General features: G+C 43.3%; 1 protein-coding gene across 9 annotated transcripts in view; it reads left to right on the top strand.

Moving 5' to 3' along the window:
- FHOD3 (formin homology 2 domain containing 3) overlaps nucleotides 1-24,622 on the top strand; it is a 396,327-nt gene that overhangs the window by 256,231 nt on the left and 115,474 nt on the right. For all 9 annotated transcript variants that reach the window (XM_081149144.1, XM_081149143.1, XM_081149142.1 and 6 more), the window contains exon 10: nucleotides 9,552-9,793. In XM_081149144.1, the coding sequence (XP_081005270.1) occupies nucleotides 9,552-9,793 (242 nt within the window). The remainder of the gene's footprint in view (nucleotides 1-9,551; nucleotides 9,794-24,622) is intronic.

The following is a 24,622-nucleotide window of genomic DNA, read 5'->3' as shown; positions in this document are numbered from 1 at the left end:
GGCCCCAGCCCAGACGTGTTGAATCAGAAACTCTGAGTCCCTGTTTGTATAAGCCTCCTGGTGATTGTGGTGCTCACTCAAGTGGGAGAAGCGCTGATCTGGCAGAAACTTTGTAGCTTGCTTGCTTATTTATTTATTTCATTTTAATTTAAAGAACATGCATTCTACCAGAAGTACTTTCATTCAGGCTAAGAGAGAGAGAGAGACAGATAGACACAGAGACAAAGACAGACAGGCAGACAGGTCATGTAACTTATACTTGATAGGGGTGGAACTTCAGGCCGGGCCTGCTATGTAATTTGTGGGGCAAAATAAAATGCGTGTGTGTGGGGGGCTGGGACTGCTGTTAAAGATACTGAACATCTTTTTACTTTCTTCCCTGTTCTTTCTCACCTTGTTATGGTGTGATTTTATTTGCTATTTGATGTCATCATAAGGAAAGAAAAGTTAAAATTTTAAAGTGTTAGCAGGAGTTTTACTGTTCATTTTTATATTGTGCACTGCCAGTTTAAAATGTAGTTATAAGAGCATGTAGCCTGTAAGCAGAATCAGCAGAATTTGGGGTTTGTCATTCCTGCATGATAGGTATTTTCTTCTTACCGGAACAGTGGAAAAACTGTACAAAACTAACTCAGCTATTTTTACTTCATTTCTTGACATGTGTTCATTCTGTCAACACTCTACCTTCAACTCACTGATGAGTAAGGAAGGCTAAAAGGAAAAAGAACTGTGGGCTGTCCTATTTTCTCATTTTTTCTATGTCATCATTTCAGCATAAGTGGTTGGCTAATAGGGGAAAGTAACACTGTTGAGAAGGGATAGGAAAGGACCCTTGCATTGCCATCTCTCTTCATTTAAAGCAAGTTCTGGTTTGCATGTAAAGTGTGGCCTCCAGGGCTGTCAGTGACTCTGCTTAGGCAGTCATAGATGTCACACACTCACCTTGTATTCACTTGCAGTCTCACTGAACTCCCATGTATCATGAGTCTACCAGAACTCTATGCTCATGGGTGCAAGGAATGGCAGACGTGCATATTGCACCTACTTCCTCTATGCATGCACGTGTTCCTTTGTCCCATTGGACTTCACTTATAAAACCCAGCTTTAAAGTTAAAATTAATAAGAATTTCAAGATGGTGAAAGCAGAGCATCAAGCCAAGTGCAGAGCCCTGCTGAGCATGAGGATGGAGCCCCCTACAGTTGCAGAAGTCACAGGCTCAGGAAGCAGGCCCTGCTTTGGGTTATGCATCATGGCTTAATGGCCTGTTGACTTGAGTTCTAACTGTTTCCAGTGGGTTAATTTTAGGTCAAATGTCCCCCTGTTGTTAAAGTTATTTATCTGATGTGACTATTGTCTCGACTCTAAATGAAGGTTAGAGCACATTTTGAGAGTAGCAAATTACATTCCTTATTGCTAAGCCTCATCATCTCAGTTTCCTTCCATGGCCAGTGGGAGACAGAATCTGAAGACATGTTTCCTCTTGGGTAGTGTGACTTTCTATAGGAAAGCTTATTCATTAGGCCCAAGCTTACCCATAATAATGGAGTGAATCAGGCTACTCCTGAGGACATTCTATCAGTGGCGTTAAACATTTTTTTTTTTCACATTCCCCCACCCCATCCTGATATTATGCTCATACTACAAAATTAACCATTTTAAAATGTAAAATTCAATGAATTTTAGTATATTCACAAACTGCTATTATGATAAATAGCTTTATTCATTGTTTTGTGCATAGCCAGAGTCCTGGGAGAGGTATTTCCCACCTACATGACTCCACTGTGATCTTTACTAGGTAGAAGTGGAGAGATTGACAGGTAACTCATTGTTTCCTAAAAGTTACTGTCATTATAAGAAGTTGAGGAACAGAACAGAATTGTCTTTTTATGATCTTAGAAGAAATCAGAGGAAACTGAATAGAGCAATATTTTTTATCAGAGCTTAAAGCTCCCTACGGCTGCCCAGCTGGTTCATTCTTTGTGCCCCTGTTGAGGCGCCTTCTCCTCAGACCAAGCCTCACTTACCAGTTATCTGCTCAGACGTTTTTGTTCTGTTGTCACTGGCATGTGGTATTGGGAAGTCAGTGGGTGGTAGAGGTGTGTGTTCATATGGCTGCTTCAAGATAGGGTAAAGTAAGAATAAAGTAAGATTGCTGAAGACAGAAGGAAGAAACTAAGGACAGCTGGCTTGCATGAAGGTAGGAGACAGACTTTTCCCGGTACACATACCTCCCTTTCCCCCCATCGGAACCCCCATCTCCGAGATTCTGCTCAACCAGATGATCACAACTTTGGATTCTGTGGTCAGTGCGTATCAGAAAACAGCATAATGCGGGTGAATTTCCCATTAGTGAACCAGCTGGGAGAGAATTTTGAAGAGCAGCCTGCATACCTTCCCAGGAAACTCCTTCCTGCTTCAGACCACACCTTCTCTCCATCTTACCTGGTTCTCAAGCGACCTCCCCGTCTCCCTCTTTCCCTTCATTCTAAACTTTTCAAAAGCTGTTCCACATTCACCATCTTCCTAGGTCCAATTGTATTTGCTTTCTATTTTCGCATCAAGCACGCATCATTCACAAATGCAGCATATGTATGTTATTTAAAGAACAAGAAATGCCCATTGTGATAGTTAATTTTATGTGTCAATTTGACCAGGTCACAGGGTGCCCAGATATTTGGCCAAACATTGTTCTGAGTAGGTCTGAGGGTGTTTCTGAGTGAGGTTAACATTTAAATTGCTAAACTGAGTAAAGCAAATTGCCCTCCCCAGGGTGAGTGGGCTTCATTCAATCCAATGAAAGCCTGAGTAGAAGACAAGGCTGAACAAGAGAGAATTCGCTTTTTCTGTGTGATATTTGAAGCTAGGACATTGGTTTCCTCCTGCCTCTGAACTCCAACTGGAACTTATACCATTGGCTCTCCTGGGTCTCAGGCCTTTGGACTTCTCAGCCTCATAATCTTGTGAGCCAATTTCTTATAATAAATCTCCATGTATATCCTATTTGTTCTGTTTTTCTGGACAACCCAGCAACTAAATGTGGTGGTGCAGAGGGGCCTGGGGAGCTCTGACTGTATGGGACATGGCCACCTGGAAGCTGCATGTGACATGCAACCAGCCCTAAATGAATCCTTTATTTTTCTCACACAATAGAAAAAAAAATCCTGTACAATCTGTTCTCTTCTCCACCTCTACAAAGAACAGCCTCCTAAGTTACAAACCTGGAGCTGTCCTGGACTTTTTTCTCTTTCCTCTGTCCCTACATTTAGAAGTCTGATTACTGAAAACTGCAGTTCTCCATTCCCCTAGCTCTGGCCCTCATTTCTTGGCTGGATTATTGCAATATCTTCCCATACAATTGTTCCTCTGTGAATTGGTTCATTCAACAGAATTTTATTGAGTACCTACTATGTGCCAGGTACTACTCTAGGCCCCGGGACACAGCAGCAACCTAGACAGACAAGGCCACTGTCCTGAAAGAGCTCTTATTCCAATGGGGTGCAGAGAGTGACCAAATATATGAATAAGCTGGGGATCTGAGATTGTGATCATGCCTGTGTAGAAAAGAGACAGGATGAGGTGGAATGAGAAACTGAGGTGTGGGTGAGGAAGGCCCATCTGAGACGGTGGCCTAAAGAGAGGCAGTGCCGCAGAGAAGGGCAGCAGAGGAGCTCCAGCTCGGCAGGTGTGAAGGGCTGAAAGGAGATGGGTGTGCCTGGAAGCAGGGCCTGGGAGAGCAGCAGAAGCAGAGGCTGGCGAGGTTGGCATCCTGCAGGTGCTGCATCCCAAGGGGTCTTCTTTGTTCTTTCCTCCTTCCTAACTCCCTGGAACTGAAAACAGGTGATCCTCCTGAAAGTCAGATCTGACTATGCCATTTTTCTGTTGAAGAAGTGAGTGAGCGAATGACTATAGGAATGAATAAATGAATGAATGAGTGAATAACCTTTTTCACGGCCAGCAGGATATAGCCCCAACTCTTTGAGTTAGTGCAAGGGCCTACACAGTCTGAGGCCTCATACTCCTGTGGCCTTGTCTCCTGCCATTCCTTAGATGTCTATGAAGTTTCAGCCACATTCAACATTGCCTATTTCTTGAGCGCAAAAGGCAAGTCTTTGGGGAGCTTTCCTTCACGCACTGTCTTTTCTTTACCTGGAGTATTCTTCCTTCCAGTTCTCAAGTTAGCAAACTCCTCCTCCTCCTGCAGGAGTCACCTCAGGTGTCCCTCATCCACGAGGTCTCCTTGGCAAGGTAAAAGGAGCTCCTGCTGCTTTTCCCCAGCACTTTGTTCATAACCCATGGAAGAGCGCTTGCTTATGTTCACACCTTGGATTGAATCGTCCTCAGGACATATTAGCTACTCTGTGTCATATGCTCATTCCTCTCTCCAGTCCCAGTGCCCAGCAGCGCACCTGCCCAGAGTAGAAGCTCAATAAGTGCTCAGATGTCTCTTTTAATATCACATGTTTTATGATAAAGTATTTGCCAGATGCTGGGTTAAAGGAAGGACATTATCAGAAAGCAGCTAACCTTAGAGGGAAGATGCCCTGAGTAATAACTGAGGGTGACAACTGAGTGCTTTATATACCAGGCAAAGTCAGGATTTTTATTTTGTTCTGAAAACTAATGCAGTTTTAAACAAATATTTATTGCTGCAGGACAACTAAGTTCAGTATACACAGGGGCAGCAAGGAGGCCTGTAAGTAAAGCCAATATTTTCCTCTATGAATGTTTTTAAACAATTGAAGAAAACTTGGTTGGGCTTCTAGAATTCTTCTTCATAGTGGAGGACGTCTGGTGACCATATGTCCTGGACTTTCTGGGGACAGGCCCAATTCCATGTAATTTAATTCCATTTCAGAAAGGTGATTTAATCTGTTTCATTCATTTGAATTTTTATAGTTTCATATAATTTTACAAATACATAAATTCACAAATCAAAATAAAAAAATCTTTTGTCAGATTATGTGTTCTAACTTTTCATTGTCAAAATGTGGTCCTAGTAATGGGAAAGGCATCTTAAGGCTGGAGTCTTTGGGGCTGAGAGGTAATTGGTACTTTTAGAAATAATACACTAATATGTCTAATCTCTTAAGATCCTTCTTTAGGTGATAAAAAATGTGTATCAGTTAGCTCTTGGTCATAACAAATACACCAAAAACTTAGTGGCCTGAAACAGTAAGTGTCGCTCATGATTCTGTGGGTCAGAAATTCAGGCCTGGTTCAACTGAGAGATTCTGATGCAGCTGTAGGCGTCTGATGGCTGGATTGTGTGGGTCTAAGATGGCCTGAATTACCTGGTTTGGCATTGATGCTGGTTGTTGGCTGGGCCAGGCTAGCCTACACTTCTTCACATGGTAGCAACATTTCAGAAGGGCAAGTCCAAAAACAACACTTTTCAAGCCTCTGTTTACTGGTGCCCATTGGCCAAAGGAAGTCACATGGATAATCCTAGACTCAGTGTACAAGGGGGCTTCACAAGGGTAAGGAAACAGGGAGGTGCCATTCTCTGGGACCCCAGCACTCAGGGAAGTGCCATTCTCTGGGACCCCAGCACTCTTACAGTCTGTCACAACCTGTCAGCAGCTTAGTTCCTTTTTGAAAGGGTACTAGCACTGGTATCCACTTCACCTAAAAACTGAATCAAGTTGTATGCGTATGAATTAAAAAGATATGGGGTAGCAATATGGAAAAGGAGTGTATCTGTTATGTAATGATGGCTACCTGTCATGGCTGTTAGTAGTAGTGTAATAATATAAACTCAAAGAAATGTTAAAAGCTTTTGGCCTCCATTAGGAATGTTCAGGTTGTTGGATATTATATGATATTAAGAAACCATTTTAAGTGGGACAGTGTATGGTGGTTATGGTTTTTAGAAATCCTTGCCTTTTAGGGACATACTGAAATATTTATAGATGAAATGATATGATCTTGCATTTACCTAAAAAAACTGGCTGTGTGGGGTTGAGAGTGCACAGGAAGTGGGGTCTAAATGAGACAAGATTGGCCAGGAGTTGATCACTATTGATCTATATGGTTAATGAGCACATCACAGTCTTTATACTCTTCAATGTACTTTGTGTATTTTTGAACATTTTCATAATAAAACTTTAGAAAGAATGCTCAGATCATTCAGTGGCCTCAAACACTGGTGGAAGTTGTCAGAGATGCCACCTTGAGCTGCTTCTAACTGCTTTCTCAGTACAGTGGGGTAGGGTGTGCAAGCAGTCACACTGCTGGATTCTGGAATCTGCTTGCTCCTCACCTGGTTTTTAGTTTACAAACAGTGTTCCACATTTAATGAAAAGAGTTAGAGGGGCCCTGACCAGTGTGGTTCAGTGGTTAGAGTGCTGGCCCATGAACCAAAGGTCATGGGTTCGATTTCCAGTCAAGAGTGTGTACCTGGGTTGCAGGTTGATTCCCTGCCCCGGTCGGGGCACATGCAGGAGGCAACCGATCAATGTGTCTCTCTGTCTCTCTCACATCCATGTTTCTCTCCCTCCCTTCCACTCTCTCTACAAATCAGTAGAAAAAATATCCTCCAGTGAGGGTTAACAACAAAAACATAAAGAGTTAGAAGGTATTTGACAAGGGATCCAGCCAACAAATCACTCCATTTGTGTGAGAGTAGGGACCTTTTAAAACAGGGTTGATCTCACCTTGTGTTCCCATGGAGGACACTTGCTGCACTTAGAGTTAATTAGATTTGATATCACAGATGCTGAATAAGTCTCATAGTGAGTTCTTTTCTCTCCAGGTATTTTCCAGCTTTTAGGGTTCTTGACTCTAGTCTGTAGGGCTCCCTAGATTTGGAAGAATTTGGAACTGCCACTGTAGCCCCCATGTGAAAGTGAAATCTCTCTTTCTGTCATCAGCAGGCACTGGTGAGTCTAGGATTCATCTAGTAAAAAGCAAGCACCAGCACCAAATTTCATGTTATACTGTTCCTGACCACCAAGCCCAAGGTTGCCATTGGTTCATCTGGGATTCTGTGCCCCTTTCACCCCTCCATGAACTCTTTTCTTATTTTAAGGAAATAGATGTTTTGTCGAGGATCTGAACTTTAGAAAGTCCTCCACTGAATTCCATTTTATGATGATGCTTTGATAATTTTTCCAGATTTCTCTTTTCAACTAATTCTCTGATTGTCTCTATCTTCCTTGACAAGAGGCAGTTAAAGAGGATTTCACTTAGCACACACTGTGTGTGCCTCTGAAAGGAACTGTGAGCAGAATGCTATTTGATCCTTGGATCTCTGAGGTTAGACAAGGAATTAGAAATATCTGAACTCTACTTTAGCCCCTAATCTTATTATTCCAAATATGTGCTTAATAAGAAGCAGAATCAATACCCCAGGTCAGAATAAGTTAAAATGGCCTAGAATTTTTGTATCTCAACATGAAGAAAAAGTAATTGACTAGAAATATTTAAAAACACTGTCCTTGGTTAGGTACATAATCATCCTCAAACTTTCCCCAGAGAATGCCATTCAGAGTGTTAAATGCGATTAACCAAATGCATAATTCCTTAGTTCTTTCAGTTAAACTGGAGAAGGGACCCCTAGGAAACAGACTTTCCAATGAGATTTTATAACAATAGAGCTTTCTCTGAACTCATATCAATTCTTACCCCAAACCTCCCAAAATTATGTCTAGTTAGTAAATTCAGAAGCACAAAATAGTCAAAATAGTATTCAATTGCCTTTATATATCTAAGAGTTTGTTTTAAAATCTATCTGACACAGAGTTTGTTTTAAAATGTATCTGTCACAAAATCCATCTTCCCCAAAAGCTGAAATGGGAGATGGGGCAGATAAAGTGTAGATACCCTCTTGTGAAATAGGCCACGTGTTTCAGGTGCTCATTCCTCAGAACCTGCATGAGAGTGGCCTACCTGGCATTGACTCAGCCAAGCTCACATTGCTTGATGAACGCTGCTACCAAAACTTTGGACATAGGGCATCGTTGATTTTGCAGTAGCCAGATTTTCTGCAGATAGGTGATGTAATGGCCATATAGTGTGATTATCTCTGTGTGTCTTTATATTATTTCTTCATTCTCATATCAGGACCAAGCTGTGAAATGTGACTGAGAACCCCCACAGGCTGGATCACTTGCACCTTTGGGGATGTGAGACTATGGAACTCCATGGCTGCCAAGTCATAGAGACTGCTGGATGGGGGGGGGGGGGGGGAGGCTGGCTTACCTGGGCTTTGAGGTTGCCAATCCACAGTTGTGTGCAATGGAAGAATTTAGAATTTGTTGGTGTCCCAGGCCCCTTCATCTGAGGGCATAGGTTGGGAAAGGACAGTCATATTTATTGAGTACCAGCCACAGGGAAGGCCCTACTCTAGTTGCTTTACATAAATTACCCTTATATAAGTTATTTGTACTACAAACCTGCAAATGCAATACTATTTTCCTAGCTAGAGGGAGAGTAGGTGATTTTCTTCAGGTCACACCTGGTTTGTTAATGGCAGGGCCAGCTTGCACACAAAAGTCTAGTCAGTGACAACTTGTGCTCTTCTTACTGTCTAGTTTTAGAGAAGGTAGGGGTAAGAAATTAAAGAAGCTGGAGGTACAGATGAGTATAGCCCACAGCTGGGAAGAGGGAGTGTGGATCAGGAGCAAAGCTACGCAAAGCACAGAGGGTTGGCGTGAATGTGAGGGGAGCAAACTGTGGGGTAGGAGCCAGGATAGAGTAAGATTAGGGATGGTCGAGCTGGGCCTCCAGAAGGGGCACCAACTAGGAGCAGGACCTAAATATCCCTTGGAAGAAGGCAGGGGTGGGTGTGGTTACAGTTTGTTCAGGTTTCTACATGAAAGCCTAAGTGACAAAGAGTAAGCCATTTATTCTTCTGCACAAATATGCATCACTTTAAAGAGGACATTTTTGTAAAACTTTATTCTAGAGGTCAAATCTATTTCTTGTATGTATTTTGGTGACCACATATTCAAGCTGTCTAGTTTAACTGTAGGCTCCACCCCCAACCCTGGGACCAGGCTGCTGAGGGTGGCTGCTAGCAACAGAAGTGTGTGAGATTCTGCAATCAGGCGGTATGTTCTATGGCACTAGGCCTCTCAGAAAGATATGTGGGTGAGGCTTGTTCCCCTCACCTGGGTCTTGTGGCTCTCATCTCTGACCAGAATCCTTGCTGTGCTTTTCTTAACTCCCTGGTTGGGACAGTAAGCTCAGGAACCATCAGGAACTTCAGGGCTTCCTGCCTCAGGGCTTCAGGAGGGCCTCCACCTCCTGGACCAGAGAAGAGCAAAGGGTGACCCAGAGAAGTGGCAAAGCTGGACTCTGGGCTAAAGATGCCATCCAATTACAAAACATTCCTCAGACCTATTCAGGATATTGTTTGTCACCTTCGTGTCCATTTGATCTGGTAAATGCCCTGGGGCCAGCCTCTTTCAGTTGGCAGGTTGCACTTTGGGTTAGTGTGAGGGTGCAGGATGGGATTCTCATCAAGACGAGCCTGAAGTATACAGTCCCCCCTAGGGGCCGTGAAAGGATGTCAAGCCTGACCTTCACTGGGCCTTCTCTAATTTTGCAGGTGGCACTCCGGCAGGAGGATGGTGATGAGATGGCTGAGCCACCCCTCAGCGGGCGCCGGGACCGGAGGAGGGTCAGTTTGTGTTCTGGTGGCAGCGGGGGTGAGCCCCAGGGCCTGGACCGCAGGCGGAGCCGCAGGCACTCTGTGCAGACCGTCAGGAGTCCTCTGTCAGCTCCCACCAGCCCCTGCTCCCAGTCGGCTCCCGGCTTCAAGCCCAGTCAAGTGCGGGATCTCCGTGAAAAGTAAGCATTCACCCAGCCTTGGAGAAGGGTGCAAGAATGCTAGGGAGGGAAGCCCCAACCCCACGGGTCCCACCACCATCCCCACCTACTTACTCCCCTGCCTCTCCTGCCTCTTCTTTACCATTAAAACACCACCCAAAATTCCCATGGAACTTCCCAGGGCAAGGTGGCCCTGGTGACAAGCACAGATTTATTCTTATAACCTTCTCCACCCACTTGTGTTTTCATACTATTTAATATCTCAGTTAGCATCTGTTTAAAAAAGCTGTGCTTTATCAAATGGAAAATAATCCACAGCACAAATAAATGGAAAAAAATGGTGGTAGGCCACCGCGTGCATGTGAGATGGTGAGAATCTTGAGGTAGTCATGACAATATGTAGTTAAGGCTGCATTAAGCAGAACACATCTGTTTGAGTTTTAAACTATACATATATAAGTATAAAATATATAATTTTATATGCATATAAAGTTTTAGTAAATACGAATGCCGTCACTTAGTCGTACAGCAAACATTTTTATTAAATGTCTATTATAGGCCAGGACTGTTTGAAGTCATGAAGGTATATAAATAGGAAAGGTATGATCTCTGTCCTTAGGAACCTCACATCTGGGTTGGGAGAAAGTAAGAATGAGGAAAGTAGATAGGAAAAATAGTAGACTGACAATCCCATGAGAAATTATACATATTAAAAATGCAAAGTTTGGCAAAATCTAAGGGAACTCAGAAGTGGTTCCATGAAACACAGGTGCATAAAAGGATGGCCATGCTGCCCTGGGATCTGGGGCCAGTTCTGTCTTCCCAATGCTGTCAGTTTGCTGGGATGATGGGGCTCTGTGGACCAGTCCATGCCAACCAGTGCCAGTGCACCACTCCCTGCTGCCCCACGGTGGAAGCCCTGCTCACATCATTTGACTGGAGCACTTTCCCCCATCATAGAGGTCCACCTGGGAACCAAATGTAGGTCAGGAGGCTACATGGTGAACATTACACAGAATAAGTTGGATGACCTTAAGAGAGTGATCAAGATATGTCCTTTCTTCTCCATCCCTAAGGGACTGCCTACCCTCTACTGCTGCTGAGAAGTGCCCTGAGTGGTCTGATATTTATGGAATCACTAAAGCATGAACCAGCCCATGCCTTTGGGTGCCTTCTATTGCAGGGGGAGGAGGGCATTGGTCTGGGAATTATGTGCAAGGCACGGTCCATGTTGACACCCTTCTCTACCATATAGGCCTCTACCTACAGGTTTTTCTGTTTCTGTGAGTCTGTATATGACAAGCTCTATTTTAGTGGAAAGAAGGCCAAAACTTTTAAACTGATGAAAGAGAACATCTACCGTGGATATTGTACTTTGTGATCAAGAAACTCAGGCAGTGCTCAAAAGGCCCTTGAAGCTCTCTCCAGCACTGCTCCTAGCTAATGCTTGAAAAATTAACATGGACAGAGTTGAGGAAAGTGTACATGAAAATCTATATTTAAAACCAACAAAGATGCTGAGGGTAGGAATTAGGAGACCTTGTCAGCAGCTCTTGGTGATCTTTTGCTGTGTGACTTGTGTCATGTTTGTTCCTGTTCTATTTTCAGGTCCCTGTGTTGTGAGTTCAGGTGACAGTGCCTATGATAGGTAACAGCAGTAGAGTGGACCATCCTGGGCACAGTTCACAGTTTCAAGGTGCAGGGCTTGGTGGGATCTGGAATGGGGAGGCCACAGACACTGCTCTGAGTGCTGCTGTCTCAATCTTTTCAAACAGGGATAATTTTTCATTTTACTGAAATTATTGCTTTTATGTAAGATTTGTAGCACTTATTTGAGAAAAATACACTTTCCAGCTTATAAAGGCAGATGAAGTTTTACAGGTTGATGATTATGAAGTGGCTTCTCTGTAAGGCCTGTTGGAGGGATTTTGCTCATGGCCCCAAAACAAGAGCACAATTTTGGCAGAGCTGGGAGTGGGATAGAGAGAAAGGGTGATGAGAAGCAAAATTGGAACTGATCTCTTCGTGCATAACTTAGTCACCTGCTCAACATCTGTGCCTCTAAACATGACTTTAGTATTTAGTAATTCATTGTGTTGGATTCCCTGTAGACCTTGAAGGACACAGAAGCATGCCTGACCTAGATTACTCTTCCTCTACCTGAATGTTCTGGCCCGACTTACTGCTTAACTTGTAGCAACATGCCTGCATACTCCACACAGGAGGAATCTCAGGCTGGATTTGTTAACTCTGCAACGCAACTAATGCTGATATTTTTGAAAAGAAGATAAAAATGTTAGAATCTAGAAAGAGATTCATGATGTCCTAAAATGTATATGATACTCTGCCCTCAGATGGCCCTTCTGCATCATTTGGCCATTACATCATTTAATTCTCGCAATGTTCCTCTGTAGGATCCAGGCAGGACAAGTGTCATCCTCACTCTACAAGTGAAAAAAACAATCAGAGCGTTGTTGCCTTGAGATGAATCACAGGACTAGGTGGCTGAGCCATGGATTAAATTCAAGCCTTTGGTCTTTGCCTTCCAATGTCTGAAGTACAAAACCACTTCCCAACTAACCATTCCTAAATATAGTCATTGAGCGAGCTTTACACTTGGCTTTTTAGAGAGGGAATTTGATTTATATACCATATAGGTGTGCTTCTAGTGAGGATTAATGTAAAAATTCAAAGGGAGTTGAAAAGGAGAAAGTCTCCAAGTCTCCTTATAGACTTAGGCCTGCTAGGCTATGTGCTTTAATTCTAAGGACTGATAAAACTCTAGACTCATATTGCTTTGCTTTGGTTTCTGAAGAAATAGAGACCAGAGCTCACCAAGCACTCACCAAATGAGGTATGAGTTTATTGGTCATCTGTCCCTTAAATATATAGGTTTGATTGGAAAAAAATGTTGGCATTCCATTTTTTTCTAAGAAAATTTATTTTTAGCATCTAATCAGCAACAGAACTAGTGTCTCTGGTTTAAATTGTAATAGTATATCATCTTAGGACTAAAAAGTCTTCAAGGTTGCCTAGCCCAGAGCAGGAGCACTTTCTGTGCATTCCAGGCTCAGGTGCTCTCCTCCCTGAGGCGCCCCACTCTGTCCTTGAATTTTTCTGCTTGTTAGGAAAGTCATCTGACCTAAATTGGCTCCATAATGATATAGCTCTATTATTGCTTAGCATTCCATTATATGGATAAAATTTCCCCATAATGTTTTCCCATTCATCCTGGCTCTTACCTCTGTCAACACACACCAGGTCTTATTGCTGGTCTGTATGTCAGTCTCTCTGATAATGAGCATTGCATGGGACTTAATATGTGAACTTTACATTTCATCCTGCTGATTTCCACACAGCATTCCAACCCGTAGAGGTAATTTCGAACTTCATTCAGTCCCTGATGTTAGCAGTCGTGCCATCCAGCTTTCAGTCATGTGTATATTTGAATACACATGGGAGAGTGACCTGGCAGGTTGTAGATGATGACAACTGGTTGGGAGTGGATGGTACAGACTACTGCCATGTGCATCAAAGGCAAGGGTCGGAGACTTCCTCTGTTGAGGGCCAGAGAGTAAATATGTTAAGCTTTGCAGGCCAGACAGTGTCTGTTGCTACTATACAACTGGATTCTTCTTTTGTAGTGTGAAAGCAGCTGTCGTCAACAGGTAAACAAAAGAGCATGACTACATTCCAGTGAAACTTTATTTATGGGCGCTGAGGTTGGCACATTACATGCCATGAAATAACTTCAAAATTTTTCCCCCCAACCATTTCAAAATGTGAAAACCATTCTTAGCTGCCAGGCTGTATAAAAGCAGGTGGTGGGCCAGATTTGGCCTGTAGGCTGTAATTTACCAACCCCTTTCCTAAGGGGCTGGATTGCTTGAGGGATATTGGGAGGAAAAATAGTCTGGATTGGCAGAGAGGAGTATGTGGGGTCTGAGAGAAAAACCCACCATGCCATGGAGAGGGCTGTAGGGAAGAGTGTCCTTAAGTTTGGGTTAGAACAAGGAATATTTCATGAAGAGATCCTGACTACCGGGGGGTTTGCTAATGGTTGCTCATGAGTTCCCACAGCACAGTGGAATATTGAGGGGGTTGGAAAAGGCAGGAGATGAGTCAGACAAGGGGACATACAGAGCCAGTTGATAGAAAGGATGTCTGGGAAAGGATGGGATGCTCAGGGAGGTAGAGGCAGGCTGGGATCAGTCCAGTGGTCCTGTAAGGCAGTGGTTCTGAACCACAGGTAATTTTGTCCTGCAGAGGACATCTGTCAATGTCTTGACACATTTTTGGTTGTCATAACTGGGGTGGGGAGTGCTATTGGCATCCGGTGGGTGGAGTCCAGGGATGCTAATAAACATTCTGCAATGCACAGGACAGCCACCCGCAACAAAGGGTTGTCTGTTCTAAAATGTCAACAGTACTGGGCCTGGGAACTCCTGCCTTAGGGGAAGGCGGGTAAATGGTTATAATTTTTATCTCTTTAGGATGATGCCAATGTCTGAAGTGTTTGGGCTACTGGAAGGAAGGTAGCTTTCTTACAAGCACGTGGGACTCTGTGGACCAATCTTAAATGCTCATGTTCATGAATCAAAATTTACTTTTTTTCAGAGAATATAATTTTCAAATTTCTGGGCTACTACATAGATAGTACAGCCGGTCCTTTTGTTTTTGTTTTAACTCCATTTAGCAAAGTTTTTCACTGCAAATTCTCAGGGAATATACTGAATCCTCTTGGGGAAGCAAAGGCTTGACTAAATCTCATGCTTTTCTCGGTAACCCAAATGCCCAACATATCCAGTTCTAATCAGCTTCATGTTCATCACATTCCAAAAATTGATAACGGAATATGACACTGGCATAAAACACAGTGGTGTGATAGAACAATGGTTACACAATGGACAGTGTGATCTTCTACAGCCAGGCTGAAGGACCTGTTTGGAGGAGTGGGAACCCAGGGGACAAGCTCATCAGAGCCACCTCTGCCCACTCAGTGTTCACAGATGATCAAGTGGCATTAAGAAGGAGCAATGGGCATTCTCCTCTTGGCTGGTGGTATGTCAGCTGGTGATCAAGAAGTAGAAATGTCAAATTCAAGAATTTCTATTTTATCCAGTAGGTTAGACTAGGGATAAAAATAAGGGGAAAAAGGTTTAATATATGTTCCACAGAAGTAGTCATTCTAATAAATTGAGATGATGAAATAAAAGGAGGACGGGGGAGTCAAGGATTGTGGCCAGACCTTGAGCTCACATTTGGAAGGGACTGGACCCGGTAGTTTGACCCAGAATACCTGACCCTCAAGCAGCAGAGAGAGAGCATGTGGCCTGGTCCCGCCTGGTCCTAGAGAAGGGAAAACCGGGAGGGACCATGCCTGGACAGGCTAACGACCCTGAGTGCTGACCAGGTGATAGCTTGCCCACCCATGCTGCAGGGACAAGGAGTCTCTCTGGCAGGGTAAGGTGTAGGGGTGGGGGAGACACCAGCATCAGAAGCCTCGTCTGCACCGGCTAGTGGGAAATAGGCCACGGCTTCCAGGGAGCGAAGGAGTACGCAGTTAGCAGAGGTCCTCGCCCGCGTGGCCTTTGGAGTCACTGTAAAGGATATAGAAGAAATGTCAAAGCAGAGGAGGGGGTGCTTGGCTCCACCACTAAGAGCCATATGTCAGTTTAGATATGGCCTCTGGCACAGAGCAGCGCTGAATAAGTAGCAACTCTTTATGTTTTCAAATAGAAACAACAGGATTTAAGAACGGGGTACCAACTATGTGACATAAAGTGGAGATAGTTGGATCATAGAGTCCAAAAGTAAAGATACTAACAACAGCTGTTACAGCAGCTAACCTTTACTGAGCACTAACTATTTGCCTGGCATCATGCTAAGAACTTCAGTGACCTAAGTCCATTTTGCACCATTACCCCATAAGATAGGTACTATTATTATCTCCACATGACAGGAGGGGAAACTGAGGCACAGGGAGTTGAAGTAACTTGTCCAGAGTCCCACAGCTAATATATGGTGGAGCTGGCTTTAGAGTTCAGGTGGTCTGGCTTCGTAGTCCCTGTCCTTCACCATTTTATTAAACAACCCTCCTTCCCCCCTGTGATTCTGTAGATATAAAACAAACATACTGTGTCCTTGGCATCAGTAAGTAATTAGTAAATGCATGTTGCCATCTTTTTATATTATTCATTTTAGATTTTTCATGCCAGTGCATTAAAAAAAACTATTGCTTAGTGTTCATTGTATGGAAATACCTTCATTCATTTTGCTATGGCTTGATTCCAGGTTTTTCCTAGTACCAAACCTACTGTAATAAACACACACACATACACACACCTTTGTGTACATGTGAGCATTCTTTTAGGAGGGATTCTTAGGAGTGGAATTCTAGATTAAGGGCACAGACATTTAAAATATTGATATCACCACATTGCTCTCTAAAAAGGCTAATTCAGTTTGCTGTCCCACCGTCAGCATGTGGTCGACCACTTTCCCGCACCATCACCAGCTCTGGATGGTAAGAGTTCTCTGGAAGTTTTGAGATTCTGAGAAGTGAAATGTGCCTCAGATTTTAATTTGCACTTTTGTTGACTACTGAGGTGGTTCATTTTCCATTAGTTGATTGACTACTGACCTTTCCTTTTCTGAGTATCGCCTGTTTGTATTCTTTGCTCATTTGTCTCCTGAATGGTGTGTCCTTTTAAATTGATGAATAGCTACTCTTTAATTTCAATACAAAAACTTTCAGATATAAAAGCAGAGAGAATATAAGTATACTTTATACATTATAGATATTAACTTTTTGATGGTTATGTCACAAATATTGTCTCCCTGTCTTTCAAATATCTTTGAATTTCTGTTGCCTCTTGATGTATGCATAAAATATATTGTGAGTCTTTTCCTGTGTGGCTTTTAGGTGTCATGCTCTCAGGACAGTGTGTCCTCTTTCTAATTGCAGCCTCTCTGTGTTGTCCTGGGAGAATGCTTTGTAATTCTTCTTTCACTATCTCAGAGATAAGTAGTAGGAGCAGTAGTCACAGCAGGAGCCAGTATTTATGGAGTACTTACTTGTGCTGAGCAATTTTACATGTATTGTAAATTCCATGAAGAAGGTGGTAGTGTCTTCCCCAATTTACAGATAGGGAAACTGAGGCACAGATTGGTTCTAGAACTTGCCTCAGATCTCACAGGTGGGAAGTGGCCACCTTAAAATAACCCAGACAGCCCTAGTGCAGAGCCTGCACTCTGGACCAAACATTCCTGGACTACTCTCTGAACCTATAGAATGTTTTCAGTAGTAACAAGTTTTTCTCTCTTGGGGATGAATTAGATTTGTTGAGAAAGCAAAAGATCATTCAGAACACATGTTTACTGGAGCTTGGAAATCCTAATGAGATGAGCTGTACTGCGTAGTCACTGTTTGACTTTGATCCTGAAATAACCATCCTGATTTGCTTGTTTTCCTCATAAATTGGCACTGCAGACAGTTCCTAAAGAGGAGTTCCAAAAATGTCAGAGCAATAACTGCAGCACTGGAACAAGCCTTCCCGGTTAATCATAACAAACCAGCCATAATCTTCGTGATGGGGGAAGAAGGAAGGTATAGAGAACAGAAACACATGGTTGAGAGGAAGCCACAGTTACTATCGACTACTGGAGGCTAAGCTGTCCTCACCTTTTGGAGGCTCATACTTGATGCACACCAATTAGTGGCTCAGTGGGTGGTGGAAAGAGGGGAGCCAAGCCCTAAGGCTAAGCCTCAGGGGTGGGAGCTGGAGGGAGGTGATTGGAGAAGGTGGTGTTTTCTATTTTCCTGCAAGAGGAGGAAAGGGGGTTGGCACCTCTCTACCAGCCACAGGAACCAGTGGGTAACTGGGGCAGCCTAATTATGGAACCATGTAGTGTGGGTGAGCTCACCTTCCTGCATTTTGACAGGAAGGAGACAAGTTTGGATGCCGAGTTGTAGGCAGCGCTCTGGTCTGTCTGAGGCCTGTTCACAGGACTTCATTGCCAGGGGTCACAGAATTCATTCACCTGTGAGCTGCAGGGCCTGTAGCAGAAATAAACACCCTGTAGCTCTGTCTTGGAAACAGTTGGCAATGAGCAATGGATTTGCAAGCAAAAGACATTATGAGACTAGTAGGTGTTATGTAATTGGTGTTAACCTACAAAATCTATGACTGGGGTGACAGGCTCGGCCCTGGCTCCTGGAGGTCTGACCAAATGCAGTACAACAGCTGAGGTTGCTGAGAGCACAGGCATGGCCTTTACAGCCACAGTCCCCTCTTCCTCTCCAGGCTTGGCCTCAGTCTCCTCCACTGCAAACTCAGGATGATGGTGCGTTTTTAATAGGGTGAGGGGGGAGTTAAGAGAGGCAGCCCAAATGTGTGCTTAGCTCAGTGTTGTTATTGCAGTCACTCCATGCCCTGGAGCTTTCTCGGATATTGTTCTATTAAAGAAGGTAATTGTTAATAAATATGGACATGACCTGGAGAGGAGAGTCTGTGCACTGGCATAAACACGCTAGAGGATTTCACAACAACCAGATTAACCACCACTGGTACCTTGAGTGGCAAGTAGCTACTTGGGAAGTTTTATCTGATGGTAAATGATTCATTATAAATGGGATTCACCCACAAGGGATGTGACCTCCTGAGGTAGGTATGAAAGGAATACAGCCAGCGATTCAGATTTATCGTTCAGTGTCCAAGAGGCTCTGTTTTCCTGAATATTGAATAAGGAAGGGACAGAAGGGGAGAGGCCGGGGGACAAAGGGAAGTGAGCTTGGAACTGGGAAAACCTCCACCAAGAAAAGGCAGTGGCATTGAGGCACAAGGAAGAAGCCACTTTACAAAGCCCCTTCTGACTTCTGGGGCAGGATTCCTGGTTTCTCAAAGATTCTCTCTGACCAGATTGCAAATTTCTTGGGAGATTTGGACTTTGTTGAATTTAATTTGGGGATCTTTCTAGATTTGGAAGAAAATAGCAAATTTTATTCTCAAAACCGAACAGGGGCACTGATGAGTTTTAAGTGAGGAAGTGAGGTCAGGTTTGTGTTTCAGGAAGACCACTCTGGGAGCAGTGTGGAGAGTGCATTGGAGGAGAGCAGACTGCAAACAGGGAGGCCAGTTAGGGATGTTGCAACAGTCCAAGGAGAGGCGGAGAGGGCCCTAGGTAGCTGCAGGGAGAATGGCAAGTAGGGGGAGGTGATGAGATTCAGGACATCCTTTGTAGTATGGTGACTGGATTGTAAGGTGAGAGAGAGGAAGGAGTCTGGGTGATTCCCACGTAGCCACTAACCCAGGGTCATGGGATGGCTATAAGGCTACTCAGTAAGCTTTGGGCATTTTAAGTTTGAGGTGTCCCTGGTGAGTGGGATAGGCACTTCTGGAACTCAGCTACATGTAGGTGAGGGTTGATGCCTAGCCGCAGATGCCATAACCCAGGGAAAACAAACTGAGTGAGAAAAGAAGCGAACAGATAAAGCCCTAGAAAGGAAAGTGTAGAATTATCATCTTGTGAAATGCTGAAACCCAGAAGTTCACTCACTTTCCAGGCTAGTGAACCTTGAAATTGGTTGTTTTCAAGTGTGAGTGTTTCTAAAGCTGGAGTGGTCTTACCTGGTGTGATGTTTCAGGAGGAGACAAGCCATTGACTGTGGGAGTGCTGGGGCACACTGCAAAGAGAAGGAAAGAGTCTTGTTTCTAGCTAAATCTTCAATTTGCTTTGGGAATTTTCTTTCAGGGTCAAGCCCATTTCCCCCACTTGTGCAAATGCCACACGTTGTGTAATGCACACCTTTCTATCCATGTTCTGAATGTTCACAACCCTTCCTGGAAGAGCTTGATTTTTCCTGGCATTTCTGAAGGTATAGGTGTGGTGTTGGTGATCCTGGAGAGTAAGCATCTCTCTCTCTATATCCCATGCAATTCTCAGATCCCTTTGGAAATGGAGCAGAGGCTTTCTAATGATCACTGAGCTGAGCTGATTGAATCCAGTCATGGAAGAAGGAATGAGATTATCTTTGCTTGACAAGAGTTTGGGAAGGGAGCCTGGTAGTAACTCTTCACTGAGGAAGGTTGAATGAACAGGGAAATAGATACCTGAAAATGTAGGTTGAAGAGGCCAAATCTGACCTGGCAAAAAAGGAAGACTGGGCAGAGTGGTGCTGGGGAAACATATTGTGGGGGAGCCCTTTGGGAATAGGCTTTGGAAATTGAAGAAGACAGGCCCCATGAAAGAGAGCCCTGGCCTGATGTCAGTCTTGTCTCACACAATGAGCTCAGCATGCCGACAGTGATCACAGAAGCATCATATCCATGTGGAAATAATATTTATTTCTAAGTGAGGTGATGTTTATGGTTCAGAAACTGATCAGAATTAACATGGACTATACTCATGTTCAAGTATGTTTTGTGACGCTCTATACCAAGCTGTCATCAACTCTCCTTCTAGTGGGATGGGCAGAGGGTGAGAGCTGGTAGACCCCCCATGCACATGAGTACAGTGAGATGAAACATAGATGTTCAAGAAAGAATCTGAAAGAAGGAAGAATTAATGGCTTTTTTCAGTCATTAAATGGAAGAAACATTTTCTTTTGCCAGCCACAAAGAAATGATCATAGAAAAGGTAGCAGAGCATGGTGGTCAGGAGCTTGGATGCTAGAGTTGAATTATCTGTGTTTGAATCCTGGCTTACTAGCTGTGTGACTCTAAGAGAATTCCTTAACCTCTCTGTGCCTCATCTCCTCTTGTGTGAATGGAGTAATAATAGTACCCACCTCAGTAGTTTCTATGAGGTTGAAAGGAGTGAACCCTGTAAAGTGCTTAGCATGAGAGTACCCGGCACTGAGTTTGTTAAATAAATAGAATAAATGGGTGACTGAAGGCCTCCCAGTAAAGGCTGCTTTCCCTGGAGAGATCCACGGGAGGCAGAGCCAAGCAAAGAAGAGGAAAGCCTGCCCCTTGCCCTCGGAGAATGCCCTGCAGAACTCAAGGAAGCCTGGGCACATTCGGGACAGGTATCTGCAGCCTAAATGCCTCTGATCGTCCTGATACAGCATGCTTCCTGAAGACACAAAACTCAGGAAGGAATTCAGAGGCAATTATTCACACCTCAGGGATACTCAGTTACAGTACTCACATTGCCCCAGAGAAATAATTTCATTCCTGAGGTTTTATTTTTCCAGCCCTGTGGTTCTGGTTTTATAAACATGAGATTAAAAATTAACTGGAGATGAGCCCCCACAAGGATGTGGCCAGCCAGGGCCTGCTAGGTGCAGGCGTTTCTCTTGTAGGGGTCTCGGGACGGGTGGGCTGAGTCAGATGGAGGGTGTCATGGCTGCGTGCCAATGGCAGGCCTTCCGAAGTTAAGCAAATACAGATTTAACTGGACTTGAGAAGATATTTTTCTTTGTTTATATCTTTTTCACCTATAACAAGTTTTGTAAAATTGCCTTTGAATTATAAGGGTAAATATTTTTGATCAGGAAATGGGAAAAAATCATGAAGCGAAGATGAAGTTGGTTAAAACAAAGCTAGGACTCAAGTCCACATCCATAGTAGCTCATGTCTGTAAGTAAGTGAGCAAGCCAGCAAATCTTTAGGAGACAAAGCACAATCCTGAGCATGTTATTTCACACTAAGCTTAACATTGATAGACTTCTTGGTCAGTATTGACCTTCTGTCAACTTCGATATTATGGTTACTGCCCTGCCTTTATCGAGGCAGGAATACTAGCTCATGAGCTACATATTCATTCATTCATTATTCATTCAACTCATATTTTCTTGTGCTGGCCACATTCTTGGTTCTGGGGATACAGTGGTAGTTGTGACCCTTATGAAGCATTCAGCCACATAAGACAGTGTATACATAAATGTAGCAAGTAAGCAGATGGAGCTCTGCAAGGGTGCTTTTGAAGGGAGCAAACAGGGCTATGTGGTGGAGAGTAACAGGGATATAAAGAGATGCCTTTGAGGGGAACTTACAGATGTGCACAAGGACATGTGCAGGAATTGTCACCACAACATCACTTATAACAGCAAACAATTGGAGGAATGGCTAGATAAGTAAAGCATGGATTACCCAAATGATAGAAGGCACCCAGCATCAAGAAATGCTCCATATTAGAAGTACCGACGTACTTGTCACCTCAGTTGCCTAATAAAAGATTGTAGTTAATATGTCTAATTTTTTTAATCTGGAAATTTATTCACCAAACTTATAACAGTGGTTACCTCTGGTCAAAAGGAACTTAATTTTTATCAGTAATATTATACGTTCTCAAAGGGAGTTTGGATTCTTGTCCGTGAATATTAATTTTAAAAGATCATTTAGGAAAGAGGATAGTGGAATGGGGCTGGCCCAAGAAGCCTCCTCAGGCACTTAGGCTGAATCCTAAAGGATGGAAAGAGCCGCGTGGGCCAGTGGAATGCCATGTTCGATGGCAGAGGGAGGAATGGGCATGATGCACCTGGGTAACTAACAGGAATCTCAGGAGACAGGGCCATAGAGTGTGGAGAGGGGCACAGGTGGAACGGAGATGAGATGAGGTGGCACAGTAAGCAGGTCATGCAGAGTCTTAGAAACCATAGTGTGGAGTCTGGTGGTGGTTTGGCGTGCAGTGCTCAGCTGTGCACATCTGAACAGATGGCTGTCTGCCTGGTGGGATCAGATCGGAGGTGAAGGAGGGTGGAAACAGGGACATTTGTTTGCTATTGATGCAAAGGAGGGTGGAAACAGGGACATATGTTTGCTATTTATGAAAAACATTGGTAGCTTGGACTAAAGCAGTTGTCTCAACCTTGTGGAACATTTAAATTATTCCACACCCCAAAGTAGGTGAATACAGTTTCTAAAAGTAGGATCTAAGCATCCACATTTTCAAATAATATATCACAAGGGTGGAGGATCACTAGGCTGGAGATTGCTATTGGCTGTGGAGAGACATGGAGAGTTTGAGGCATGCATTGGAAATCAGTAGGACTCACCACTGGGTCTCCCAGGACCACCCTCCTGGACCAGGCTGAACTCAAAACTGGGACACTGGGGACTGTGTGAGTGTGCAGGGTGACATGTGGACCTGTGATGTGTCCAGTTCCTTTGGTGATGGTCTCTAGATAATTCTGGCCCTTTGCCACTTTTTTCTCTTCCCATTATCTCCATTTTATATAATTCATTCTTCATTGGCATCTACACCAGCAGATGGTCAATGAAGTAGAAAGCAAATTCTACCCACACAAGTCCATGTGGTTACTGTTGGTAATTTGGGGCATGGCTTGAGGGGAGTAGAAAATAGAGAATGAGGTTGTTGGGAAGAACACTGGCTGAAATATAAGATTTGGGGTTTATCTCTAGATGTCAATTATCTGTACTTTATTACCATATTAAGAGTTGACTGTGGTGTGTTGAAGTCCAAAGCATGTAAACAGGCAATTAGAGTTTTAGAATCAAACTGAGTCACAAGTTAGAAAGATATTACCGCACACTCAAACTCTGACACACTTTTGGCTTCCTCAGGGTGGTTACATTTGATATCTTCTGCTTAAACATACATATATTATGTCTAATTAGGAGTCCTTCACTCTTTAGTATCTTTCCCTTCCCATTTGTGAAAATCATAATACAGAATGTATGTAAAAAGTGCCAGTATTTGAAAAACTTAGAAATGAGCTTGACCATACAACACATGTTAGATTAGTGATTGAACAACTTCTAGAGATGGGAGCACTTGTCTAATGTGCACACATGTTATTTCTTCAGCTATCACAGACCGCCAGAGCTGGAGGCTCCCATTTTGCTGTTTCACTTTATTTTATGAGTGAGATAAGAGAGCCCCAGGGTCTCAGGATGAAGGCAAGCCCCACACAGGGCAGGGCTGTCTTCATCTCTGGCTGTTGCCATCTTGAATCCCTAGTCCAGGACTGTGCTTGGTGTCCCTGCTGTTTCCAAAAGTTCATAGTGAATTCTAGTTCAAGGTCATCCTAGTTTCTCTTCTGCTCTCTCAGGGACATTTAAAGCAGTGTACTAGTGTCTATGTCTTAGAATAAAGTTTTTTAGAAGCATAAAATCAAAGTACGTATAAAAGAAAGTAGTGAAACATCGCATGGTCCCGTGTTATCACTGGATTGATTTGTTTTACACATGAATAAATCTACAACTCGGCTACTAATTGTATTTTGTTTTGTTTTTTTCATACTCTACAGACTGGAATTCCATTATATTAAACTACTACATCTTTTCAGCAAAAAGAATGTGCTGGATCCATTAGCATTTCATTCTAAAACAAAATAGCAAAATAATGGTTTATGTATTAAGTTCTGTTCTTGGGTATATTCAGTATCCATGACCTGGGCTTTATACTCCTCCTAAGCTTTGCATGCTACAGGGACAATAAATACTTTCCTGTCTAACTTTGGGTTCTCACCATGGAAACATCAGAGCAACAGCTGGGCTCTGTTAGATGTCTTTTCATTCTCTTGGCTGGCAAAAATCTTTAGAGGGAAATTTTTTTTCTTTCTTTGGTGGATAACAAAACTCTATTTTTGAATGAAATCACTGCTTCAGTTGGTCAGATATATGTCTTAAATGATTAAGATCATTAATTGGAAAATTTTAAATCTCATCTTGGACCCTTGGTAACCTAAAAACAGCCTTAAAGTTGACAGAAAGTGTGAGTCACTGTAAGGCTAAGTTCAAACACAAGTTTAAGTATCCTCTAACACAGAGTGATGCAGATGAAGCCCAAAGGGGCACTTTCTCTGTCATAAATTTAACAAAATAGTTCTATGAAAAATTTTTTTTCATCTCATTATGATCTATCCTATGCATTTTACAGAAC

Source organism: Miniopterus schreibersii (assembly GCF_964146895.1).
Source record: "Miniopterus schreibersii genome assembly, chromosome: 10".
In the NCBI taxonomy this organism is placed as follows: domain Eukaryota; kingdom Metazoa; phylum Chordata; class Mammalia; order Chiroptera; family Miniopteridae; genus Miniopterus; species Miniopterus schreibersii.
The sequence above is the reverse complement of the archived record's forward strand: the minus strand, read 5'-3'. Positions and strand labels throughout refer to the sequence as shown.